A 27,573-nucleotide genomic window follows, 5' to 3' on the forward strand; every position below is an offset into this window, starting at 1 on the left:
TGGAAATAATGCAAAAATATAACCAGACTTTTCCTCACTGATTGCTCCTCCTGTAGGAAACCAAGTTGCAGGATCCCAGAAACCTGTTACTGCTCAACACTGGCAGCTGAGTGTCGGAAAAGGGTCAGCAGTACTGTATGGACAGATTTCTAGGAAATCGCAGGTCCTCACAAGGGCACGATGTTATCCCACATTTATCGGCTGACATGGTTCAGTTGGTCCCTCAGTTTCACAACCCCATCACTTTCCTTGATTTGAAAGGTGATGAGGAGGTGGAGAGGAGGAGAACAGATCAATATAAAGTCACATGCTAGCTGGAATTAGATAGACCATCCATCAGATTAACAGTGATATACTGGTGGACAAAAGGGTATCCCCAGCATAGCGGAATAAAGTGACGGAGTACACCTCATAACCATTGCAAGGTCAGAATAAAAGCCCACATCACTATCAGTTAAAGTGGAGCAGATGATGCTGAAGGAAGAAGGTTGGGTGGATGGTAGGGCTCATGGAAGGGACAACAAAGCAGGGCTTTGCCACCTACCCTCCTGTGCAAGATTCAGTTCCAGTTCCTGATCCAGATGGACACAGGTCACGCTATTGAGGCCAGTCCAGAGGAGTTGCTTAACACTTGCTAACTCTCTCCAGCACTCAGTGCTTGCTGAGAATACTGGGATGCCCCTGGGTCGCACACGTCTCATGCCTCAATCCTGTCTGAAATCTTATTCCTAATGAACAAAAGGTGTATAAGGCTATATTATCTGATACCATGATTTTAAAGCAACAGCTGGAAGTATTGCGTCAAGCAAATCCCATATTTTGTTGTGCCATTCCCTCAACTCTGATTTTTTCCTGGGTACACTTGAAGAAAGGGATAGCTTTTGGTGATATACCCATACCTTTATACTTCTTTTACAAAGCCTACTCTGGAGAGCAATTATCTTTTTTGGCGGCTTGCTCCATCACTCACCATAAAAAAGGTCTGTATTTCTAACTATGGCTTCTAGAAGCTATAGTTGTAGTAATAAACAATAATAACAACAACAGCAATAATTATAGTTACATGAAACAGTCCCTTACAAAATGAATGGACCTTTGTGAAGATAAATAGTCTTTAGAATATGATTACTGCTTTCACACAAAGGGTATAATTGATCATAAAGTAACAAGTTACACACTCTGAAATGCCTGGCTCATCATTCAGTAGGCAAATTACAATCCTTCATCAGCAATACAGTGACAGTGCACAGAACCTTAAGAGAGCGTTTGACATGAACATTTGTATCCCAACAATTTCCATCCTCTAATGAGGCTGCTATATCTGCACAATAAGCATTTACCCCCGTTAACGGAGCTGGAACACATATTCCCCCAGACACAAACTCTCAAAGCAGTTAACAGCCAGACGAATGAGTGTTTCCAAGGCCCACAGCTCCACACCACCAGCTTTCACACTAGGAATGGGGAGCGTTGAGGAGCATTCCTGTAGGAACAGGAAACAGAACTTCTGAAAATCCGAGGAAACCTGCCGTCCACCTGTAGGCTTCGCTGCCAACTTCACCCGCAAGCACACGCCACCGCAGGATGCTCCCCGGGCAGCCCTGAGGGCCGGGGTGGAGGGAGGGTGGAGGGCAGCGATCCCGCCCCGGGGCGGGGGGCGGGAGAAGGGCGGGGGCCGCGGACGCGTCCCGCGGGCTGCGGGCGGGCAGAGGCGAGAGAGGCGGCGGAGGGGAGCGGCAGCCGGCCATGGTGCCCGCGCTGCTGCCGCCGCCGCCGCTGCTGCTGCTGCTCCCGGTGCTCCCGCTGGCGCTGCTCCCGCTGCCCGCGGCGGGCGGGCGCTGCCCGTCCCGCTGCGCCTGCAGCCAGGGCGCGCTGCGCTGCCCAACCCCGCCGCAGGGGGCGCTGCCCGCGCCCGCCCGCGCGTAAGTACCGCGGGACCCGCGGGGGACCGGGAGGGACAGCGGTGCCTTTCCCGCCGGGCGTGCGGGATGCTTGGAGCATCCCTCACCCCGCAGAGTGGGAGCTTGGGTGGGGAGCTTGGGGCTGAAGTTTTCAAACTGTCAAACTTTCAAACGAAACCCAGACGCGGAGTTTGGGTTTCCCCCCCCCCCTCTTAGGAAGGAGACGCACGTCCTCTCGGGGCCTCTTCTCGGTGGGCAAAGTGTCCCGCTCTCCACTGGCCTCAGTGACAGAGGGAAGGGGTGCGGGTATCAGGGCTTTCTGTGTTCTCCCGCTGTGGCAGGAGGCATAAGCTGCCTTTCCTATTTCAAAATCAGCGCTTTGTAGTGGCATGGTTATCTTTTAAGAAATCTGATTAAAAGGTTGAGATATGGTCTTAAACCTTCCATCAGTTCTGGGGTTTGTTTTTTCTTTCACAAATCTGTTGGACTTCTTGCAACCTCTTCTCCCAAAGTTTGTGCAATTAATTGTCCTGCCTATACTGAAGCATGAAAATCCTCCTCACTGTGCTCGTTGCCTCTTTTTGAGGTCCAGCTCATTGACAAGTTATTGACTAATTTCTTTTCCCTCTCTGTTAGTTAAAAAGCTGCTGTGAGTCTTGACAGCTATTTGGATCCCTGCAGAGTAGTCCATCATATCTTTCTACCTAATTCTTCTCTGGGAATTAGTATTACATTATAGCAACAAGGAATCACGGGCATTCCCTTTCCCTGCTCCCACACCATACTCCAAGCTCATGGTCTAATAGACCACACCAAATAATTGATATATGTAGGTATTCAAGTGTTGTTTTGTTGTTTATGGGTTCAATTACAGCACTGATCTAAACAATTATGGTGTCAAAATATGGGATTAGAGGAGCAGCAGATAGGACAGTTGCCATTTCTAGGATCCATTGGTTATCTGTGGATTAATTGAGCTGCAGTTTTCTTATTGTGCCCCTTTTGGTAACAAAGCCTGTGTTTTCCGTTTTCATCTGATTTGTTTGTAAATTTAACATGCTCTTGAAATTCCCCAGGGATGATACTAACCCTGATCTCCTCTTTCCTTTCTCCCTAGCTCAAGAGTTGATAGGAGGAAGAAAAGCTAAATTGTGTTAATCCAGAGCCATGTGAACCATTCCTCCAAAGTCAGAGATTTTAGAAAAATCTCTGTCCTGAGTTTGTTTTCTCCGTATTTCCCTGTGTTACCTTAGTGTCAGAGAAAGCAGAGCCCCTAGTAGAAGCTGGATACACTTTCTATAGTTATTACAACAAGCACTTTTCTTCACCAGTATTTGTACCACACGCAGAGCCAGCAGTGGATCAATCAAATCCACTGCCTGCAGCAGCAGAAACAAATAGGGAGGATAGTTTTTGCAGGGATTTCACATGTTTATTAGGACAATGCAGGTCACAGCCCAGAGAGGTTATCAAAATCTCTAAACTTACATGATTTTATTTTCCTTTTTGGTTTACTCTTTTATTTCTTCTTTTTCCATCTGCCACCCCAAGAAGAAACCACATCTCGACCTCAGTGATCAGGTTAAGACAGATAATGGGTTTATGGCTGCTGCCAGTTATGTTTCACCAAGAGCCACAAGGCTAGGGAATGGATAAAAAAGAAGAGAAGAATTTTTCCTTTCAATCTTTAAAATCACGTTTAATTGTGATGATTGTACACAAATTCCAGCTATTAGGCTGGCTGTAGAAAACAACTTTATAGTCAGAAAACAGTTCAACCAGAATTCTGCTCAATACTCCTACAAAGAAAATATTTACACTTGGTAAAAAAAATCCCCGTCTTTCAGTCTGCATTCATGGACATATCCAGCTCCTTCTACTTCCAAGTGACATCTAACCTGCTTTATATTGAACCTGAAACTATATTATTAAATATCCATTTCTTTGTATTTGGGTTTTTTTTTTAACAGAAAGCTTATGTTCATCATGCAATTACAAAGCTGTAAAGGTGAATGTAGTAACTAACCCTACAGGTGTACATGTATTCTTGCTCTTTTTTTTAGTTCTTGTTCAACCTCTTTTACTTTCCTTTCATCTCTTCCTTTGATTTTCATGCTAGTGTCTATTTAGCTGTTGTCTTCCCCTCTTTCTTATTCATACAGCTTTTTGAGCTTTGTTAGTACTGACTCCCTCTCTTTCTATACTTTACCAATCTTTCTAGCTCTCTTCTCCTCCTGCACAGCTCTGTGTATGAGAGACAAAACAAGAGAACGTTAATTTTGTTCCCTTATAGTCACACGTCCCTGGGTGCACTTCAGTGCTTGCAAGTGCACTAGTAATTTTGGGAAAAAATGCTATTGCAGGTTGTTCCAGCACAGTTCTTGGGGTGCCCATGTTCTTTCACTGGTGCAACTGTAACACAGAAACCAGGCCTTAGAAAAGTCCTTCTTAAAGGTATGGTCAGTAAAGAAAATAAACTCCAATATGTAACTCCAGTTACATCTGAGCAATTCAAGCCCTGGTGCTGTAATGAGCTGTGCTTCCAAGGGTACTTCTTATAATTTGTTATATTCCAAGTATATGTCCTGTAGGGAAATTTCAGCTATTTTTCTTTACCCAGGTTTTTCTTGCCATGTCATATTATTGCTGAAAAGGGCTTTCAAAATTATTAGAATTCTGTCAGGCTGCAGAATTATTTGTTTTATACAGTTCTGAATTGACCATACTTTTCTCAAGCTCCTGTTTTTAATTTGGACATTACACAAACACTATAGAACTTCCATTATTCAGACACCTTTGTATGCCATTTTGGCTATAGCTGCTATGTGTCTTCTTAGTCTCAGCAGAAAAATAATCTTTAATACACCATTACATTTTGAAACAAAACAAGATTTTCCTTCTTTTGAAATCTCATATGTACTTTTGGGTTTTTAAGCAAAGTTTAGATGGAAAGGCACCCAACTCCAGTTCTACAGCAATGGGCATTGGATACCTAAGACCTTTTTGCCCCTTCAAAAACTTCCTTTCATAGTGATGTTCACTTTCCTGTGCCTGTGTGTGCCCCTCTATGCAGAGCTTCTGCAGTAGGGTGAGTGGCACATGATTAGGCACCAAATTACGAGGCATCAAATTCAAAACTTTGTAGCAAAAGCCTAAAGAACTCAGCAGTTCTACCATGTCTGCACTGGGGGCAACTCTTTGGGATTGTCAAAAGAATTCAGTTTCAGGGCCAAAGTGTCTTTCATAGGAGATATTGTGTCACCCATCATCACCTCAGAGAAGGTACTCTTTGGGTGGTTGTGTGATATAACCAACATCATAGTTCGCATTTCAGGTAGGTAATGCCCACTATACAGGGCTTTAAAAATCAATACCAACCCTTTACACTGCCCCCCAGAAGCTGATGAAAATCCTAGGAAAACAGTGCATTGCCAACTGTGGTTTCAATCAGTGTTCACAATCCTCCCAAGTTAAGTCTAAGGTCACCATAAAATAAAATGCTTGCCAACAAGAGTCTACCTTATGTGTTCACCTTTCGAGCATTAAAAATACAAGTAATCCTATAAAATAGAGACACTAAAATATAGCAGCCAACCCAGCTACAATAAGTCACTCATACCTATTGCTATTGGACTTGTGGATTTTTTTAATTATTTTTATTATTATTTATTGTCAGTTCAACTAAACACTTTTTGCAAAAGGCCAGTTTTGTAACACAGAGATTTCCTCCAGTGGTGTGAGTGGGCTTGGGCTTTGATTCCTGATCAACAGGACTGGAAATAGCCCTGAGCTTTTGGGGCATCTAGGGCTCTCAAAAGCTTCTCTTGGAGCTTGAGCCTATGTGGTAGCACAGGAGCAGAGGTTTATCTTTTAGCGGATAAAAATTGTTGTCAGGTTGAATCAAGTTGCCTCTGCTATATCCCAGAAGCAAAAAATTTACAAGAGTGATTTTATGCCACTGCTTCCTTGGGATAGACTGCCCCATGAATATTTTCTAAAGAGCTCTTACTGCTCTGTTTTGTGAGATGCTTAATGGGATGAGGTAATGTCAGTGCAGATAGTTTCAGCTATCAAGGTGAAATCACAAGAATTAAAAAATGAAAACCAGTGAAGTTGAAATACAGAATGGATTAAGTGCCATCATGCAGTTTAACCTACATTACATATTAAGAGGGCTGGGTCATCCCACTTAAATTAAACCACATAGCTGAGGTGGCTAAGCTCAGATCACTGTTGCCAGAGGTTTTCTGCAGGCAGGGAGGGGGGACTGGCACTCTGGGGAAGCAGGTCACTCCCGAGCCATGCACTGTTACAACCACCACACTGCTCACCAGCACATCACAGGGAGGTAGGAGGCTCATGGGCTGATGTAATTAGAAGCCAAGACTTGGTTTTATTTTTTGCACTTTCAGTTACATTTCTATTTCTTTTTTAAATGATAATACATTTGCAAGCAGTTTCACAAAAGGTATGCTTTGTTTTCCAAGGAGCCTGAGCTGATGGAGCAGTTATGAGAGGTTCCTGCTGCCAGGGTTATAGAGCAGGAATTTCTCAGCTTCTACTTTTTACTTCTTCCTGAAGTTCTTTTCCTTTCAGCTCAGAGTGTCAAGCCCTACTGCAGGTTATCTCTACCTGTCTCTCCCTTCACGGAAAAATACCTTCTTCAAGCTGCATGACAGTTTCATTTCTGATTTAACCAAATCTCACACACAACAAAACATGCCAGCATCAATCTAGACCCAATCACAATAGTGTGAAAAACATATATATCCTTACAACACTCCTTTTAGGTAGGGAAGCATTGTTATTCCCAGTTTACTGACAAGAAGACAAGGTGCAAGGGAACTAAATTATTTGCCTGAAATCATACAGACTGTTTGGAACATAGGTGGGAAGTGAGTGCCAGGCTCATTAGTGCATCTAGATTTGTAACCCCCAGACATATGTGAGTGTGACAGCCTGCCATTATAATTTGTGGGTATGACATATATGTACATATAAAAAAAAATACATACATACATACATATATAAAACTATAAACATTTAACATAAACATTGATCAACATAAACATATGTCTTCATATAAAGGATTATGACAAGAACAACAAAAAAAGCAAATTATATGAATAGCACGGAAACATTTCAGTCAAAAAGTCTTGTGGGGGATTTTTAAGGATGGGAAACAAATGTCTCTGACTAGATATTTGTAATTATAATGCAAAATGGAGCAATTATCTGTTTGCACAGAGATAACATCTTGAAATATGTTAAATATTTTCCTATGGCCATTATCAGGGAAAGTGTGGTCATTGCTAGATAAATTGGCTGGTAAAAGTACTGTGTTTCAGATGTGGACTAGGGTGGTAGAATGCAAATCTGTCTCCCACATCATTATTAACTTCCTAGTCAGAGTAACTAAAAATTAAAAAGAAAAGTATTCACTCGCTTTGAATTAACTAACCACACTGACGCAATTTATTAAAAAAATAAAAAAATACACTGTATCAGGCCTCATTTGGAGCTCTTCTGCACGTTGTACACAGCCAGAGCTTTGCCAGAGAATTCAGGATGCCATGCTGCAACATTACAGAGATACTGCTGGGCAGAGAACATGGTCCAGCAAATGCAAAGATACTGTTTTATAGAGAAAACTTTACATGAAACCCACTTCTGAGGATCTAACCTTAAATAGCCTATTGCTTCCTTTGACTGTGAATGTAGCAGCCCATTTTCATCAGGCTATAAATTTCCTTAGTAGGTTATGATTATTATTGATTTGATGGTGATTAGTCTCAAATTTATGCTGTTGAGGAACTGACCCAATATCCTTTGAATTCCATTTAACTGAGATCAATGACAAATGGATCAGGCCCCAGAGGTAAAGAGAACTGCAGGAAAAATGAAGTGGCATTATGCTTTATTGGTTTTCTCCCTACCCTAATGGTACAATCTATAAACAAGGAAACCCCATGCCTTACAATCCTTTCCTCTGTCTCTTCTTTATTTCAGATCCTTTACTCATCTCCCTGTAAAAGTAATCCCATCACATGCCTTTGAAGGACTTAGAGATGCCTTCATCATGTAAGTTGTCAATATTTTCCATAGGTTTTTCCTTAATTTCTTGCTAAAAATTCTATCATAAACCCCCATCCCAAACAACATTCTTTTATAATAATATGAAAACGTGTGACTAAAACATACTATTGATGAAAAAAAAAAACCACTGGGGAAGGATAAACATAGCATTTATTTCTTATAAATGTTATATAAAAGGTCCTTTGAAAAGGTGGGATTTTTACAATTGTTTAACAGATCACATAATGAAATATTAATCTTGTCGGAGAAAACTGGATACAGCTTAATAAGTGGTGAGAGGAGCTTTTGATTAGCAGAGGGAATAGATTTCTATCATCAAACATTACCACTGCAGTGATAGCTTTGGCATTATATAATACCCAAATAAGATACTTCTTTGGCATTTTGCAGTGAAATATAAGCTTGGCAGAGCATCAGTAGAACTGCACTTTTTCTTTGATCTTTCAGTTTGCAAGTGCTGTAATTTTACACACTGGATCTCTTGCTTCCCGACCATTGGCTTTGTATCTATTTAACATCAAGGACTCAGACATAAGGCTCGTGTTACCCCTCTTGCCCCTTTTTCTGTTGTTACCCCAGCTGAAAGATGGCATGTTTGAGACTCCCTTATTTATTATTTTTTATTTTGTCTTCATTGAATGGCCTCTAAAGAACAAAGTTGATGACACACCAATGCAATGAAGAACAGGGGAATGACCTCCCCCAGAACCTAAGCAGCAGCACAAATGCTGCTGCTTTCTTTTCGAGGTGCACTTTTTGTACTTCTCTGCTGCATGTATTCCCCTGCAATACAGTGTTGTAGTAGAATCCAGTGGCACTGTATTGTTGCATCCACTTGCATCTGAATGATTAATGAGAACTTTACCATTTTCACGCAGGAGACCAAATCAAACCTACAAAATTTCTCCTACCTGTATGACTTGAGGCTAAACTTTCCCAAAATGTATGCATGTTCTATTCTCCACAGAGAATGGCTTGTTCATTGACACTTTCCCTTCCACAAAGAAAATTTAATTTGATTTCTTTGTGTCCCTTTAATGAATCTGTCCAAATGAACAGCATAGAAATCAATGTATTTTTTATGAAGTAAATCTATAGAACACTTCATAATTTTATTGAATTTAGTATTGAATTAGTATTGCTTTTTAGAATGCATATTTTTAAATTACAAACCTCTAAATCATCTGTTTGGCAGCACATCACCCCCTGCAAATGAGATGATAAATTATTCTCACTGCCATAAGTCATTCCAATATATGTAAATGGAAAACCAGTGGCAGACGGGGGGATATTATGGAAGACACAAGTTTCAGACGCCAAACCCGAGTTCTTCAAGTTCTGTGAGCAGGCAGAACTTGCTCCCTCTCAGCCTGTGAGTCTCTGAGGACCAGATGCCCAGCAAGCCACTTATTCTACATCCATCTTTCATTTATAAGTAACTAGTGCAATACCAAAAATAACATTCTCACTGAATTTGATGATGAAAAAAATCATTAATATTTCTGTAAGAAATACAAACATATTTTCTATATGCTTTCTAGTGTGCATCCTCCTTTGCCCCTACAAGTGAAATACAGAACTCATTCTGATCGAAGGAGTTTTATATCAACAGCAAAAGAAGTTGTTTTCTCATAATTGTAATTGAAATAAGCTAACTCTTAGAACTGTGACAATACTGACTGATTTTGTAGATGCATTCCAGTTGTTCAGAAAATATTTTTTCTTGACAGTGTATAATCTTAGGTTTGCTTTGTGTGCCCTTCTAGTCAATTCTGTCAAGAAAAACACTGTTTTGAAGATCTTTCCCATATATATGCATCAATATGTACTACTTACTTTCAGGCTCAATTTTGCATAGCCCCACAAATCTAACAGACATTTAACAAGCATTTAATAAGTGGATTGTTTTTCTCTGTGTTCAATATTGGTTACTCTTGAATACAAATGGGGAATAGGAGCATCTGTACATCAAAATCCAAGAGTGCCGACAAAAACAGCCATGTTGGTCACTGTAATGATGAAAAAGAGCCACTTCCTTTCAGTTTGCATGCACATAATGAAAATGGCATTCAAATCCAAAAATTATTCATAAAATGTGCTGAATCCATATTTATGCATTTCTACATCTGTGGATTAGATGACCATAATTCTGACTTGATAATAGCATATGAACACCATGAACATTATCTATATCCCTGTCCACGGAAATAAATTCACTAAGCAGGACCAAAAGGCTCACAGGCTTGGGCTCACTCTATTTACATTAGTTCTGGCCCTTAGTCTCTACCTTACCTACAATTTACTGAGAAAATGGAGATTGGCTGTTACAGAGACACTTATTCCAAAGGGTTGGCATTCCCTTTTGCCAAGGCAGCAAAATGTTGGTCTGTCTCAAACCCCACTGGCATGGGCTCCCATGATGTCTGAGTGGAGGCACTGCTGCCAAACAAGAGGGGTTGAGCAACTGTGTATAAAAAAAGCAAATAGAGTGGAAAGCCCATTGCTGGTGGCTTTTCTGTTAATATGTTGCTTTGTGTCTCCTGTTTTCATTGTAGTGAAATCTCTCAGAGCGACTCCCTGGAGAGAATAGAAGCGAGTGCATTTGACAGCCTTCCCATCTTGTCTGAAATGTAAGCATCAGTTAAAAAAAGGCATCCATGTCCTGATTTAGGATCATCAAGGAGTAAACAGTCTGCAGAGAAGTATTCTTGGACCAAATCTGTCTCTATTACTTTGGTTGGCTTTAGTTGAGATCTATGATGAGAAACATTTCTCTCCAAAGTACCATATAAAATAGGGAGTGCTCTGTAAGGCCTGGCCTTGGAGATCTAATGCATGCAAAGACATCCATGCCCAGAAAATCCCTCTGCTTTCAGTGAGCTCAATGACAGGAGTGCAGCTCTATGTCTACTTCTGCTGGCATTGTCAAGCTTTCTAAGCAGGGAAACAATTCGAGATGGCAACAGACGAGAAAAATCTTTCTTTTTGAAGATGCAGTTTTCAAAGCCCTACAGTATTTAAATTCAGCTGCTTAGTATGCATAGCTCTTCTTTTGAGCACTAAAATATTACTCAAACAGAACATGTACTGATTTTAAACTTGACCTGCATAGCACAGGCATATGAGAGAGAGAGTTAAAAGCAATGACTAGGAGAATGCTCTGAAATATTTAGTGAAATTGGAAACTATAAATCTGATTCAATATCTCATTACTGCCTTTTTCGCACAGCATGACCAGTGAGTGGCTTAAAATTGTGCAACTGAGGACAAATCCATCTCTTTTTTTTTTTTTTTAAATCTTGTATGTGAACATCACCGAAGCCAGTTACTCACATAAGAAAGAGATACATATTTGTCCACCTCTGATTGGGTCCGACTTCCACTAGAATCAATGGTGGGTTTAGGGAAGGAATAAAAGATTTGACCCTATGCGTTCACCTACATTTTATGGATAGCTAGCCATATGCCTGTCATCCAAAACTAAAAAGCTAAGGAAGACCATTAAAGAGCTTCAGGAGGCTTACAAGAAAACCTGTTTGAATCTCAAATGCTCTACAAGCCTCGCATTGCAAGGGCTTGATGTCCCAAGCTGCACTCAAGTCAAAATTCAATGAGTGCTCTGGGTAGGTGGGTTCAATGGCATTCTTGAACTTCCAACTTTTCTTGCAATTTCATGTGCTAAAACCTTTGAATTTTGTAAGTCATGCATAGGGAGGGAGTTGAACTATAGTTACTGGACTTTAGGCAAACATAGATTTACCAGATAATGTAGGTGCAGAAAGTGTTCCTTGATGAAGAGATCTGCCTGGTTTTTGAGCGGCCACTGGCAAACAGGATTTCTCATACACTTCACTCCAGCTGCCATTTTCTGCAGATCCATGCAGGCACCTGGTACTACGAACAACTGCTCGAAGGAAGTCCATGGTCCACTTCCACCAGTGACCAGGATATCCAAACCAGATCATCTCAGCTCAGTGAACTGCAAGAATTCATTCCCTGTCTTTTTTTGACTGCCTGACAATTATGGGCCATTTTTACTACCAACAGTGCTTCAAAATGCACCGAGTAGCATATTTGCAGACTGTTTTCTGAGAAAGCAAATCACAAGCAAAATTCAGTACCCTCCCAAATCTATAATGATTATAGCACTGAAATATTTTTCCCTTATTACAGATTGATCCTGAACACGAAAAATCTGCTGCACATTGAGCATGGAGCATTCAGAAATCTTTCAAGGCTAAAATACTTGTAAGAAAGAGTTGTATTCCTTTGCTTTTTGCTTTATTTATTCTTTTCTCTGAAGCAGACAAATCACTTAAAGGACTGTAAGGAAGAAAGAAGCTTTTCATGCATTATAGTGTACTAGAAGTACATACATCATTTACAATAGCTTAAATGTATAGTTAACCAATAGTGATATCTTTCAATAGGCAAGAAAATAAAGTAAGCCAGGGCAGGGCAGGGCAGTGATGGACAAAACAGAAGTCTGCAAAGTAGTTCTGGTAAGTGCTTATTTCTAGAATAAAGCTTTCAGACTGACAGGGCACCATATAAAAGGGGTAACTAAAATCTGTTTCTCGTGCTTCTCCAGGGCACTGCTTGAGAATTCTACAAAACTTAATTTTTGAAGGTCTTACTAACACATTTGAAACCTAATTAAAAATTATATTTGTCACCTTTTAATGCACTGTTACACTCAAACCTACTAGGTCAGCTTCTTGTTGCATCCACTCTGGTAATATTTTCTCCTATAAACAGGAATTATGCTTTTCTCTAGGAGCATTTGTAACACTGGAATAAGACAATTTCCAGACCTGACACAGATCTTCTCATTGGAAGCTCATTTTATTTTGTAAGTAGAGACACAACCTAGCCCAGCTGTGAGTCTTTTCCATCTTCTTCCTGGATTGCTGACAAAAATACCTCTTTTTCTTTCTTCCAAAGGGAGCTCTGTGATAACTTGCGTATGACAATTATACCACAAAATGCTTTCCAGGGGATGAACAATGAATCACTGACACTGTGAGTAAAATAATCCTAGCTCCAGTTCCTTCTGCGAGGATAACACTTCTCTTGAGAAAAGCAAGTTGACTTCATAAAAATTTTGACATTAAGCCCCATAAAATATATATCTCTATTGTGAGTTAAATTTGAAATGCTTAAGAAACATAGAGGTCTTCTTCAAGCTGAAGAACGGAGTTTTATGCAAAGATAACTTCACATAGGAAAGAAAATAGAACAAGGGATCTAAATCTTCATCTTTGATGCAATGTTGCTTTTAAAAATACCGTCAACAGGATATAAACTCCAAAAGCTGCACTGGAGGCCAAAGTCTCTCTTCTTCCCTCAGGGGTGCAGTTTCATTAAATAGTGTTTTCAGGGGCCAAGCAGACTGAGAGAGCTGATTTAATACTGCTGAGCTTCAGCTGCACGGGATCCCTCTGAAGAAGAGGGACAGAGAGAAAAAAAATTTGGTTCAAAGTACTGATGCTGCTTCTTACCCTGATTTTTTTGACTCAGCTTACATTGATTCCTATAACTCTCCACACCCAAGACTTTCCTTTTAGCCAACCATTGCTACAGCTACTTGTGAGATGGGTGGGTTTGATGCTGTGAGATGCCCCACCTGAGGAACACAGAAAGCAGCAGAAAGCCAAGGTGAGATGTCCTCTGCCAGCACAGCACAAACCATGTATGAATTGCCCTTGTCCTCACAAAAACTTCCATAAAGTAGTGTTGAAATAGGAAAAAATCACAGACTGAGCCTCTTTTCAGGATGTGGCCAAAATTTGGGTCTCCCAAGGAAGGATCCGCTGAGCAATAGAGGGCAGCAGCAGGCCACCTACTTCGTGCTATAACCACAAACACCAGTGTGGAGCCCAGTAAAGCACCTTTGTGGATCAGACTGCAGTACACATCCAAAATGGGAGCTTTGCCTTGAGACAAGCACGTACCAAAAGCCCTGCACAAAATTCCATGAATATTTGCACCTGCAAATGAGCTGTGCACACCAGCAAGAACTGCAGTTGGTGGACCAGGCTCTTCATCAAGCTGATGTGTCAGCATGACAGTAATTTCAACACAGATTTTATGTATTGACCAATACCTTCTGAAACCAATAGAGGAAGTGGGCATAAATGTGACTGAATGCTGCTCCTACACGATGCTAAAGAGGAGCAATTGCTTAGATAAGTGCATCATTTCATCTTATGACCCTCTTTCTTCCCAACAAGTTCTCAAAATAACTTCAGCAAAATTATGATTCTGCTAATGGTGCAGGAAAATGAACATAAAAGAGATGGAGAAAGGTGCTTAAAGTTTTTACTGTAACCCTAAAGTGTATTAAGTGGGAGTGAGTCTAAGACAGGGAAGAGCCAACAATCATTTTTTTTCTCCCATCCTTTTGTGATAAGGAGCTCATCAGAAGAAGAAAAGAATTATCTTAGCAGCGGTTTCCTAATTGTAGAGCTACATGTTAACTCCACCCCATGCAGTTAGCTGTAATTAGCTGAAGTAATTCCTCTTGTTACAGCATGGTCTGGTGAAACACAAGTAATCTATGAAGGTATAAAGTCAGCCTGCAGTAATACTTTGCACTACAAATAGCTAAATTAGCCTTTTCAATAGTTAATGTTTCATGTGGATGGGGAAATCGATCCTACATATGGTTGTGGCTTTTAAGGGAATCACTAATTTCAGCAGTGTGCTTAGGTGCCTTCTCCTATCAAATGTAGCCAGGTGCTCCACACACTTCAGTTATTCTTGGGAGCAGGCTCCATAGGCCCACTCTGTGCTCTTCCCAAAAGCAGGTGGAAAAGCAATAACAGAAATGTTGTTTAATTTATAAATTGTGCTGTTTTCTATTATGACTTAATAATAAATAAAAAATATTTATATACAAGTGACTATATTGAATTTGTATTGGAAACATGAACTTAATATCACAAATGCATATTGATAGACCCATAGGTTAGATCTCCCAGTGAAGGAAAAGAGCTGGACTTCAGGTGTAGGAGAGCTCAGCCTTTAGGTATCTGGCCCCAGGGTGGGGAATCAAGAACAAAGAAAGGCATCAAGGGTCCCTGTGCAGTGCAGGGGACAGCAAGGTTTCCACTGCACAAATCAAGCCTGGCAGCAGCACTTTGGAGAAGCTGGTAACTCACTGACTGCTGGACAATGCACAACTTGCCCCTGCCTCTCTACAAAGCTGCCTCTTGGGCTGCTGGAAGATTTGTGTGTCCACAGAGGGTCTAAAATCCAGCAGCACCTTCCAGGCTTTAGAGTTGCTTTCCACCTGACACTTCTCTAGCCCTGGATTTGCACTTGCTGATACCACAAAATCCAGGTCTTCTGTCTCCAGGTTGTTGTCTGTGTGCCAGAAACAGCTTACCTGGAGTAATGTCTTATTTCTGGATCTCAGCCAGGTAGGCACAGACAAACCCCTCAGAGGGGGGAGAATCTGAACATCAGCAGAAGTTCTCTTCAGCAGCTAAACAGGAAGGTGCTTAGGGAATTTAAACTGCAACTTTCTTAGAGTCAGCGTAAGTTGTGCTATAGTTACCTTTGTTCTTTATAAGCAAACCCTCTAAACATTAAAATGAATGCAGCATTAAGGTTTGAAACTTGCAATACATACCATAATCTCGCCTTTACCAAATCCTTTTTCCTTATGCACTTTTTTTAATCCCCAGCAAATTGTATAAAAATGGATTTGAAGATATCCACAGCCATGCCTTCAATGGGACAAAGCTGAATCAACTGTGAGTATGTTTTCCCTCCTCAGTAATAAACAGTTTAGTAAATAATAATTCAAACACAGTCAAAGGGTCTTCCTTCAGCTTAACTGGCTGTGTCTTGTATTTCCCAATACTCATGAGAAAAATACATCTTTCAGTGTTAATCCTGCAGCTCTTACTGCTTTGTCTGAAACACCATCCCTTAGAGTATAGCAGTTTTTATGAGAAAAGCTCATAATTTTTAATAAAATTTCATAAATTCTGAAATTTAGCGGTAACAGTGGAAAACTTGAAACCATAGCCAAAACTGAGGAACCTACAGTTTATGTCTGGAAACATCAATAGTTTTTAAATCCCTCTCACATGCTCTGGGACTAGCCTCTTGGTTTGGGCAAAACTTTTGCTGCATTTTTGTACACTGCCACCACAATGAAAGAACTAGCCCGGTCGTCCCTACTTTAAGTGAGGAAAATTTGGAATTTATCGGGTTTAACTGTAGATGATAACAGTCTGATGGCATCAGCAGAGGGAGAGGTCACATGGGAATTAAAAGTACTCCCCAGCCAGGTATTGCAAAACCACCTGTGTGATGGGAGAAGGAATTGAAATAGGTGTGAGAAGGAAAACCAAAAAAGGGATATTTTAAAAAACAGATGTAAAGAGAGTTCATGTTTGAATCCACAGAATCCTGAAGGACAATAAGAACCTCAGGCGGATACACAACGATGCTTTGAGAGGGGCCACAGGGCCAGATGTCCTGTAAGTATCCACTCTGTTACCTGAGTGTCCCATGGGAACTGTGCTGTGCCACACAGGCTGTGTCATCACAGCAAACACAAGCTTTGAGTCTGGAAAGAGATTTGATCTCTTACCCTGTGTTTATGAAGTGAAAACATGTCAATGAGATGCCATGAAATTACAGGGCAAAAGGCTCGGTTTGCACTGTGACAGACACCCATCAGCCAGTTCTAGTGTTGGGATTGACCTCCACCTCTTAGATATTTTGGGCTTTGCTTTATTTGTGCCAGATTCTCGTGATCCTTTTCCTGTGTCTTATATTCTAACATTTCAAGGTAACTTGTTCTTCGGTAGCATGGATATTTTTTACAATGCATTATTTTAGAATTTAGTTATAAAAGTGAACTAGCTGATTGCATGCTATAAGGTTGTGCTGAATAGAACACATTATTATCATCTTCATGATTTATTAATCAAGTACTTATTGGAGGGCTGCACTGGCTGTAACTCCATGCAGTAAAACACAGCATGTTGTTCTGTAAATAGCACTCAGTGCTGCACGTGCCTTTTTTGTTCCTTTCATTGGTACTTTACGGTACACAGCATTACTAATATCACTTTCACAACTGTAGCCTTTTTTCCCTTGTTTAATGGCCTGACTCTGAAAATCCTTAGTCCTGTTGATGGCCTTTCCTCACACAAAGAGCCCCTCTGAAGTTACTCCAAGCCAAGCTGCTTAAGTTTGTGTTGGCAAGAATGATGGATTCTTTTGGGGCTTTAATTGGTAGCCGTTTAATTAACACACCTAGAACAGCCCTTCAGAGCCAAGCAGAAAGCCAGGAGGGTGTCCTACCTGTTAGCTGGCTGGAGAGTCACATTTTCCCACTTTCTTCTCTCCGTGTCTGGCTTAAAGAGCCATCTCTCACTCCATGCACAGTGAATTTCAAGAGAGAGGTCAGGGCACAGCACCTGGAGCGGTGGGCTTCAGTTTTTCCAGGACAAAGCGAGCTCCTTGCCTCGCTGGGGGCTCCTGAGCCACAGGCATACTCTTACCTCACTGCTCTGTAGTTTCACCGACCGTGTTTCTGAGCTGGGTATCAGGTGCTGAAGCGGCTTTGTAGATTTAGACCTTTGTGAAAAGTTGAGTTGCTGCTGCCTACTGTCGTTTGGTGCTTTCGTGGCATTTTTATAGGTGTGAAAAGAGAATGCTCTCTTTGTTCCACAGGGATATTTCTTCAACAGCGCTGGAGTCCCTGCCTAGTTACGGGCTTGAGGCCATTCAAGTCTTAAATGCAACATCATCTTACTCGTTAAAGAGACTGCCACCACTGGATAAATTCAGCAGTCTCCTGGAAGCTGTTCTAACATATCCCAGCCACTGCTGTGCTTTTCGAAATCTGAGGACAGAAAAGTAAGTCCAAATAGCACATTATTGTACTGTGGTACTTCAGAAGCTCCAAAATGCCAATTCTTCTTTATTCAGCTCACAAGGTTTGATTATCTTTATTCCAGTAGCAGCGAAGCTGTGGTGTGTAGCAGGGCCTTGCATGAAACAACAGATCTCTGCTAAAGCCGGGAAAATGATGTCCGTTTATTTTAGAGCAGAAATGGATCCCATCCTGTGCTCTGGATCTGCCAGCAGGAACATTAGTCTAAGTTTGCTTAAAGCTTAAATATTTTTCTTGGTATCTCAATTAAAAAGCCTACTGGCATGCAGAAGGTAGATCTTGATCAACAGTATGTTGCCTTAAAAAAAAAAAAAAAAGAAACCCTGTAGCCTTTAGCTATGTAGCTTAATTAATACAGGTGATATGATGACATAGTAGAAAAGGCAGGCTTCCAATTACCCACCAAAATTAGGGCCTGACATAAGTCTGTAGAAAGATATTACTTGGTTTAGTTCCAATCATTTCAGATACTAGACAGTATTGTTCTCCCCACAATTGGAAATCATGGCACAGAGAGAGCTTTGCATCAGCTAATTTGAAACAGCCAATCTGAGACAACTGGAGCTAATTTTTCAGCATTTATGTTTCCAAGAAACCAACCCTCTGTTGGTAGCCAAAGCTACCCCAAATCAATTTAGTTTGAGCTGTGAGGATGCCTTGTTTCTCATCTGTCTCAAACGAATGCTACAGAAAAAACGTACTGAGCAGTCAGTTGCGAGCAGCCTGCTCTGTGTCACTTGCATGCCTTCACTTCAGAACTGTCTTGCAAGGGCAGAGTAGAATACAATTCTTTAGGCTAAAATTAGGGGGGATGCTATGCTTACTCTGCCTACCTCATTTTACTAAGGGGTCCTTGATTCTGCAAGAATAGAGCAAAGATTCTACTGTCAAGGGTTTCCATTGCTACTGAACTCTGATTCAGTCCAAGATCAAGACTCTGAGTGTAATAAATGCAGAAGCAACTCTTGGACAGAAAGAAAAAAAAGTGTTCTGATAAAGAAAACTACATTTCTGATGAATTTTTGGGTACCTGATTTTGCAACATGACCATGCTCTGTAAGAACAGGGGTGCTATAGAAAGTCACTTTCTTATATTAAGTGACTGCTTTCTTAGTGAAGTGGGGGCGGGGAAACTCCATGCACATCAGGAAACGACTGCTCCCCTCCCTGTGGCATCAGCAGGGTTCAGAGCAGTGCTAATGCATTACCTGTCTGCACAGCACTGCCTGCTGGAAAAACCCTGTACAAGCAAGAGGCTGTTATCTCCTATATGACCAGCTACTACAAAGGAATAAGAGGCCTATCTCTGTCTGTTTTTCCTTGTCATCTATTGATGACAACAGAAGACCATGGAGACTGAGACCTCCCAAGACCTTGCCAGGTTACACAGGGAAGAATCTGTGTGGTTTTGTATAATCATGGTCACAGAGCTGCAGCCTGTTTCTGTCTCCTTGTACCTCCTTCTGTTGCCATGTACTCTACATACAGTCAACCCACCAGTTCTTACTCCCCATGTCCCAAAAATATATATATAGCACCTATAGACTGCACTCTCTAATCGGTGAAATATGGTGACAAGATAGGAGAATAAAGTCCTCAGACTAAATATTTTTGAGATTTGTGAGGTTCAATTGTGGTGTACTTATTCCCTGAGCCATGTAAGGGAGGTGGAAGGTAGCATTCAGTTCCCTAGACTTTCTTATACTTGCTTAAATGTGGCAGGGGGAGGGGAGGAAGCAGGTGCACCCTGTCTTCAAGAAATTAAAAGAAAAAAATCATTTCTGTTGCCATCCTGTTGTTATAACCATCACGCAGGGGCTTAGATTGGTATCTTATTTCTCTCATTATACATAGAACTTCCTATAAGTTTCCAGGTGTCAGATTCTCTTAAGAGTACACAAATGAGCTTAGTGTTTTTGCTGGTTCTTTCTACTGCTGTTGCAGCAGTGAGGTGAGACAAAGCCATTTTCATTCATACTGATAGAGTACCTCATCCATACTTTCAAAGCCCCAAAATCAGAGATTTTGCCAAATACGTCATCTTTCAACTTGTTCTTTTCAATCTGCTTTACTTCAAACATTAAAGTCTACATCCAGATCCCAGACAGTTTTTAAAATATTCACCTGTGGAAGAATAACCCCATGCTTGGGGCTGGGGTTGGGGCTGACCTACTGAAAAGCAGCTCTGCAGAGAAGGACCTGGGGGTTCTGAGGGACAACAGGCTGTCTATGAGCCAGCAGTGTGTCCTTGTGGCCAAGGAGGCCAATGGGATCCTGAGGTGCATTAGGAAAAGCATTGCCAGGAGGTCAAGGCGGGTGATCCTGCCCCTCTACTCAGCCCTAGTAGGTGCATCTGGAGTGCTGTGTCCGGTTCTGGGCTCTTCGGTACAGGGGGGACATGGAGCTCCTGGAGTGGGTCCAGCAGAGGGTGAAAAAGATGATTAAGGACATCTCTGTTACCAGGAAAGACTGAGGGAGCTGGGCCTGTTCAGCCTAAAGAAGAGACAGCTCAGAGGCAACCCTCTCAATGTCTATAAGTATCTGAAGGGAGGATGTCAAGAGGATGGAGCCAGGCTCTTCCCAGTGGTGGTGAGCGATAGAACAAGAGGCAACAGGCAGAAACTGATGCACAGGAAGTTCCACCTGAATATGAGGAAGAACTTCTTTCCTATGCAGGGCACCATGCACTGGAACAGATTGACCAGAGAGGGTGTGGAGTCTCCCTCACTGGAAATGGTTCAAGAACTGTCTAGATGCAATCCTGTGCCATGTGTTCTAGGATGACCCTGCTTGAGCAGGGAGGTTGGACCAGGAGAGTCACTGTGGTCCCTTCCAACTAGGCCCATTCTGTGATTCTGTGTTGGGCCAGTTTCCCAGCAGCTGTTAACAGTCACTTCTCTAAAAGCCAGTGTGACTGCTACCATTCATACTGGTGGAAAATCTGGCCCACTTCAATACAATATTTCAAAACGTACCTTTTAATTTCAGCTTGAATTATTTCGCTATAAAAGAATACATCATAAACAATAAACAAGCTGAAAGACCATCCTTACAGCCCTCCATTTGGTCCTGCCTATAGTCACAGTATTTGAAGCCTTCTCCTTTCTGCTTCCAGATGTCTACGTGAATATTCGTGCTGCCATGACACCAAACTCTAGCTTGCCTTACATATCTGTGAAGATCACTTGCAGAGAAGACAGGATTTTGGCCAAAATTCAGCTTGACACTTAACTTTCTTTTCATCCTTCTTGCAGACAAAATTCATTCCTTTCCATTTTTGACAACTTCTCCAAAGAGTGTGAAAACACCATGAGGAAACCAACTAACGAAATACTGTGAGTACCTCTCTGCATACAGATGCTGGAAGTAGCAAATACAGACTTCCCCCTGCTGCTGTTCATGAGTTTTTCTCAAACAGCATGTCTTTGGCTGCCAATTCAGTCACCCTTACAAGTTGCGCAGTGGTAATTTTGCTATCATTAAACCAAGATTTGTGGTTTTGATGCTCAAAAGAAAAGGGAAAAAAAACCCTTCATGATGTCATGAGCTTTACTCACTCCAATTTCTCTTCTGAATTCTTGAAAGGCTTTCAAAACAGTTATTAAATAATTTAAAAAGTTAATGGCCTACATGGAGACTTTCCGTGCCCTGAGATAATTGCAGTTGTTAGTGTGATTCAAATAAGAGCTGCTACTGTTAATATTTTTATTTTTACCTATAGAAAGGCTAATTAGAAGTCTGTATGTCAGTAGTTTTCCATGGTAGAAATAGAGTCCCTGAGTTAGAAGTGTGATGACCCCATGCCAGTGGTTTACTCGGTCTAAACATGTCTTTTCATATCATAAGAGTTTTGTCTGAGAGTGTTCAGTGTGACAGTGAGAAGGGCTAATATCAAAACTGTGGTATTGACCATGCTGGATTACACAGGCTCTAACCCAGTATTCAAGGGAGAGGTTTAAGGATTTGCTATTATTCACCCCTCTACAGCTAAATGGGAGACCTTGGGACTTCCCAGCAGCCCTGATGTGGCGTCAAAGCATTGTAAAGTCTAGAAAAAACAAGGTTATGGTCACAAAATTTCAATGGCTAAATACAGCTGAAATGTGATTGATTCATTGGAGTAATGACTTCGTTGGACATTATCTTGTTTGCTGGTTGGTGAGGCCTCCTACACTTGCCATTTGGTTTTATCTGTCTGTTTGCTTTGGAATGGCATCTGTTGCACTCCTCCTGTGCATTAAATAGTCTGCCCAGCCTATTGGGTCCTGAAGCATTTTGCTTTGATAAATCCCAATCCCAGCAATTCTCTGAGCAGACATTATATTAAGCAGATGGAAGTAAGCTCATGGTTCATGGTCTGAATAGCTGCAGAATCACAGCAGAAATCATCTGAAAGTCCTAAGTTCTTCTTATTTAAAAAAAAAAAAAAAAAAAAAAAATGCTTGCTCATGGCAGCATGTTTACACTGCCTCTCAGAAAATCACAATCATTTTTTATTAGTAAATAGAATCAAATGTATTCCCTGCTCTTCCAGTTTAAACAAGGCAAGTAATTGCAAGACATTGGCCAGTTTTTCATATACGAAGAATTAGGATGACAAGATTTGGAAGTTATTTGCTCAACAGGAATAGCTGAAAAGCAGCTCTGCTTCATTTGCCAGTTAAGACCCTGCTCCAGAACTATCATTTAATGTACATGCTTCAGTAGATGTGGAAGCATAAGCATGTATTTAAGTTATCCCAAAGCTACCAGTTTTCTCTAGAGCTGTCCCTCAGAGATGCTTTCCATGTCTCACGCTGCTGACTGAGTGTTTGCCCACCAAACACTCACAGTCAGGATGACTGGGAAGTTGTGAAATAGGTACCTTTTATGGAAGGGAAATGCCATAAAAGACAGTGTTTCGTTTAAAGTATTTCTTCTTTGGTGGCCTTATCACCACACTCTTGATGACCCAGAGATTAAGGAGGTCTATTTTAAACACCTAAAACGTTTATAATTAGGCACTGGGTCCAGACTAGATTTAATAAACTCCTAGCCTTCAAAATTATTTAGTTAACATGCACTTCTGCTCCTTGCTTTATAATACTGCAAATATCAAATTCCTCAGCACTTCCCAAGTCATACATAGTCTCAGGAATTCATTTGCTAAGTGCCTTTCCTAAGGGAGGTAACTGCACACAGTTATCTTAGGTTATTTTAGTGTGGCTTCTATAACTGTCTGATAAACCTATATGCTTCAAACCTGTAATCCATCAATTCAAGTGTAACTGTGGTTTGGACTACAGTCAACTGACAGCATGAGAACGATGGCTCACTTACAAAGCAATCACAATAAAGTACTTACAAATAAGTGAGTTGTATAAGAAAGCATTCCCATGGGTATGACTGTGACCTCTGCTGCTCTCCAAGGCTGCTACCCAAACACAAAGCATCCTTACAAGGCTTCATTATTTGTAAACACTCTGTAGAAACACGTGTAGGAAGTCACTGTTTTAAAACAACTGTTATCTGTTGTATTTTACAAAAGACTGCAAGCAGCATGAAACAAATAATTCACTTCTATTCAGGGGGGTTGTGTTTTTTTGATGGTTACAGATACGATTCTAACAACACATTGCTGTGGTCAGCAGGAAAGAACATACATTCCTTCACAGATGAAGAAAACTCTCCTTACAGCTACTCAGCCATTTTTGATGACAGCGAAATGACCGGCTTTGACTTTGAGTATGACTTTTGTCAGCCAAAAGTATTTACATGCACTCCAGAACCAGATGCATTTAATCCCTGCGAGGACATCCTGGGATACAGCTTTCTCAGGGTCCTGATCTGGTTTATAAACATCCTTGCCATTGCCGGCAACTTCACCGTCCTCCTCGTTCTCATAACCAGCCATTATAAGCTCACTGTTCCTCGCTTCCTCATGTGCAACCTCTCCTTCGCCGACTTCTGCATGGGACTTTACCTGCTGCTCATCGCCTCTGTGGACGCCCAGACGAGCGGTCAGTACTACAACCACGCCATAGACTGGCAGACGGGCAGCGGCTGCAGCACCGCCGGCTTCTTCACGGTGTTTGCCAGCGAGCTGTCGGTGTACACGCTCACGGTGATCACCGTGGAACGGTGGCACACCATCACCTACGCCATGCAGCTGGATCGGAAGCTGCGGCTGCGGCACGCCGTGCCCATCATGCTCGGGGGCTGGATATTCTCCATTGTGATAGCGGTGCTGCCTCTCTTAGGGGTCAGCAGTTACATGAAGGTCAGCATTTGTTTGCCCATGGATATTGAGACGGGTCTTTCCCAAGCCTACATATTGCTGATCTTGGTGCTGAATGTTGTTGCCTTCATTGTCATTTGCGCTTGCTACATTAAGATTTACATCGCTGTTCAGAACCCAGAGCTGGTAGCTGCCAATAAAGATACCAAAGTGGCCAAGAGAATGGCAATACTGATATTCACGGACTTTACCTGCATGGCCCCCATCTCCTTCTTTGCCATATCCGCTGCCTTTAAAGTTCCTCTCATCACAGTGACCAACTCCAAGATCCTGCTGGTCTTGTTTTACCCTGTCAACTCCTGTGCAAACCCATTTCTCTACGCAATTTTCACCAAAGCATTTCGAAGGGATTTCTTTCTGCTGATGAGCAAGCTCGGTTGCTGCAAGAGCCGAGCGGAGCTTTACAGGATGAACTATTTCTCTGCTTATGCCTCCAACTGCAAGAACGGCGGCTCAGCCACAGCCCCCAGCAAAGCCTCACAGGCGCTGCTGCTCCTGTCGGCGTTAGAGAAGCCATATCCTGCAGTGCGAGACAAGATGTCTTACAAGGAAAATTAAACCAGAGTGCCAAGAGATGCAGCACTTTGCAAGGCCAGTTGTAATTATTCTAGTAACTAGGGATTATTTTCTAATGTCCTGAGCATTTCACAATAAATAAAAATGCCAGTCAATAATTCTTAAGCAACATAACTGTTCTGATGTTCAAAGTGGTATTTTCCTTTTTCTTCCTTTGTAATGACAGGTGTAGAAGGTGATTATTAGGCAAAACTCTTCTTTAGTGGGGACCAGAGGAGCCCAGGAGTCATCAGGTTGCTCTTGATGTTAACAGCCACTGCAGTGATTGCAGTCTGGCTTCTTTTTCTCCAGATCTGCTTCACTGGAGTATTTAAAGCCTGTCTGCTACCTTTCATGCCTTCTTTTTCCATTCCTGTCAGCTGTGCTGGCATTGTTGGGTTAAAGAAAGGGGCACTAAACTAGATGCCTCCCTTCATTTCATCAACAGAAGATTCCAATTACACAGCCACCTACACCCAGTTAAAGGAAAGTGTTCAAGCGGTGGGTTGTAAAGATGTCACCAAGGAGAAAAGTTGATCTATTGAACCTTTGTTACTAGCAATTTTGCAGTTTATATTAGATCTCAGTCTGAGCTGGTAGGTAATTTACTTAAAATATTAACCCATACACAACCATGTATGATCTGGAAATCACAGGAAATCCAATAGCTGTAAAACCCCACCTGCTGCACGCAGGGCTCTATTTTGGGTATCATATGTGCACACACAAAAATCAGGTAAGCTGTAAAGGCTCTCTCTCAGCAGCAGAATAACTGCCCCCTGCACAGGCAAGTACTGCTTTGTTTTCTTTCCAGGACAGTCTCATGAACCATTTCCATCTGTCCACTCTCTGACATCCCCTGTGCCAGAAGCATTCAGGAATGCACTGGGGCTCTTCAGCACCTACGGTCCAACTCCATTCCCACCTGATGAAGCAGAATAGTTCCTTTTTAGGGACCCTATTTTCCTATTAAACTCTCTCTTTTCTTTCACCATGCATTGCCTGATGCTAGGTGCTCATGCTAAATGCCTGATCCAGATTTGTGGCTGCATTCCTAGTTTAAGTAAGAACTGAGCATTCCTTCATTATTGCAGCATATTTACTCTGTTATCAGCGAATAAGCTGTCACCCTTACGCAGTTCACTTACCATGGGCCAACACCACACTGCACTGAAGTTACAGATTCATATGTGTGAGCTCTTACCTGCATCATATGGGCCAAACAATTTGTGCTGGGCAACAAGCTGCAGATAGCATTGAATGCCAGGCAGGATCCCTGGGGGAGTCTGCCCCAGGCACATCCTAAAGAGGTTACGTTCTACACTGAAAATTAGGTGCTTAGTTACTAGAAAGTTCACCATGTCCTGCAAGCAAAAACATACAAAAACTGCAATCTCCAGATCAAGCCTCTTCTTATGTTGCTTATTCTTGACAGGTTGGTTCCATTACCTCTGTTGGGATGAACACACAAGTGTTTACATTTCATCAAACAATACAGTAGCATGAGACCTACATGTGACAGTTTAGAAGATAAACCAAATGTATTTTACATGGACTTGTAGTCACAGTTTTAGCATCTTAGATCACATTCTGTAAATGATACTCACAGTATCTGAAGGCAGTTCTTCAGCTGGTATAATACTCACCTACCCTGAACTGAGTGGAACAGTGCAGCTGTCTGAGGTCTGTGCTGCCTCCAAAACAGGCACAGCCCAACAGTTCGTGATGGCCACCAAAAGTGCAGACTCTGATACATATGACAATGGTATTATTTGCAATCACTTTAAACGTTTTACATTATCCTTTTCAACTGAGTCCATTGCTTTCAAGTCTGTGACAGCAATAGAGTTCCAAAGCACATCTCTAGTTGCCCAAACACTGCACTGCAAGCTAAATTTGCTTCACATTAATGAAAGCAATTCTTTGTACTAGTGACTGGTCTATCATTAGTTTATAATTGTAATAATTAGCAATAGCATCTCTGACCCACTCTTACCTTCAGCTTAATGTCATTATTTCAATCAGTTCAAAAGCTCTATATGTAAGCACAGCTGTACTCACAAGCACTTTGCACAGGTGGGGAACAAAGCAGGATTGAGAACAGAGGAGACTGTTAAAACTCTTGGGTTTAGCAACCAGTAAAAATTCCATATGATGCACTGCTTTATACACACCAGCTCCTAAGCAAACAGGACTACAAAAGGATATTTATCTATAATACAAACTAAAGACAGAGATGTAAAAAAGAAAACCAACTGGCCTATAGAGTCTCTATCACCTAACTCAAAACTGAGTTTTGAGACTTTTTTTCTGACATCACGTGAAAGAGTCCTGCACACTATTTAGGACATGAGAAAACAATGTCTTGAGTGGGCAATAACTGATTTACCTGCATTATGTTTCAACAGGACAAGAACTTGCAAGCGCACCCTCCCTACCATGTAACATTGTCAGGAAACTGCACTGTACATGCTGTAAGTTGAGTGAAATCCACCTCTTACAAAATTGAGGATTTAAGGAAAAAAATAAAAAGAAAAACCACAGACAAACAACAAAAGTAATTTATATACTTAAAATCTTCCTACACACAAAAGTAAGCAAATAAGTAAAAGCAACACTTTAATAAGAGATTTAGATTCATGCTAGAGTTTCTCATACAAGTTACACTTTTTATTCTGTCTCATTATTTTTGGTAAACTTACCTTCTTTCTTGTATAAAGTTTTAGACAGCCATTTACTGAAGTATCTCATCCTGTCACATCTGCAGCAATATGTTTGCTAAACTGTAAGTAGCAGCAATCAAAAACATTAATTCATAAACT

At 41.4% G+C, this 27,573-nt stretch overlaps 1 protein-coding gene and 1 long non-coding RNA gene across 2 annotated transcripts; one reads left to right on the forward strand and one right to left on the reverse strand.

The window, feature by feature from the left end:
* Positions 1 to 1,706: 1,706 nt before the first annotated feature.
* On the forward strand, positions 1,707 to 24,886 carry LOC135410954 (lutropin-choriogonadotropic hormone receptor). Its single transcript, XM_064647968.1, has 11 exons — positions 1,707 to 1,922; positions 7,911 to 7,982; positions 10,553 to 10,627; positions 12,171 to 12,245; positions 12,775 to 12,849; positions 12,942 to 13,019; positions 15,689 to 15,757; positions 16,418 to 16,492; positions 17,697 to 17,882; positions 21,174 to 21,254; positions 23,515 to 24,886. The coding sequence occupies exons 1-11, from the start codon at positions 1,747 to 1,749 to the stop codon at positions 24,752 to 24,754; spliced, it is 2,202 nt and encodes a 733-aa protein (XP_064504038.1). The 5' UTR covers positions 1,707 to 1,746; the 3' UTR covers positions 24,755 to 24,886.
* On the reverse strand, positions 12,824 to 16,504 carry LOC135410955 (uncharacterized). Its single transcript, XR_010428945.1, has 3 exons — positions 16,453 to 16,504; positions 15,388 to 15,486; positions 12,824 to 13,438 (listed from the first exon to the last, which is right to left on the reverse strand). It is a non-coding gene; the product is annotated as an uncharacterized LOC135410955 (long non-coding RNA).
* Positions 24,887 to 27,573: the final 2,687 nt, after the last annotated feature.

This window comes from Pseudopipra pipra, chromosome 3, assembly GCF_036250125.1.
Source record: "Pseudopipra pipra isolate bDixPip1 chromosome 3, bDixPip1.hap1, whole genome shotgun sequence".
Taxonomy (NCBI): Eukaryota; Metazoa; Chordata; class Aves; order Passeriformes; family Pipridae; genus Pseudopipra; species Pseudopipra pipra.

Bases quoted from the DNA above. Each gene is read 5' to 3' on its own strand.
- LOC135410954 (XM_064647968.1), top strand. From the start codon at position 1,747: ATGGTGCCCGCGCTGCTGCCGCCGCCGCCGCTGCTGCTGCTGCTCCCG. The intron at 7,983-10,552 runs GTAAGTTGTCAA...TTTTCATTGTAG, and splicing joins CTTAGAGATGCCTTCATCAT to TGAAATCTCTCAGAGCGACT. The intron at 12,246-12,774 runs GTAAGAAAGAGT...GCTTTTCTCTAG, and splicing joins CTTTCAAGGCTAAAATACTT to GAGCATTTGTAACACTGGAA.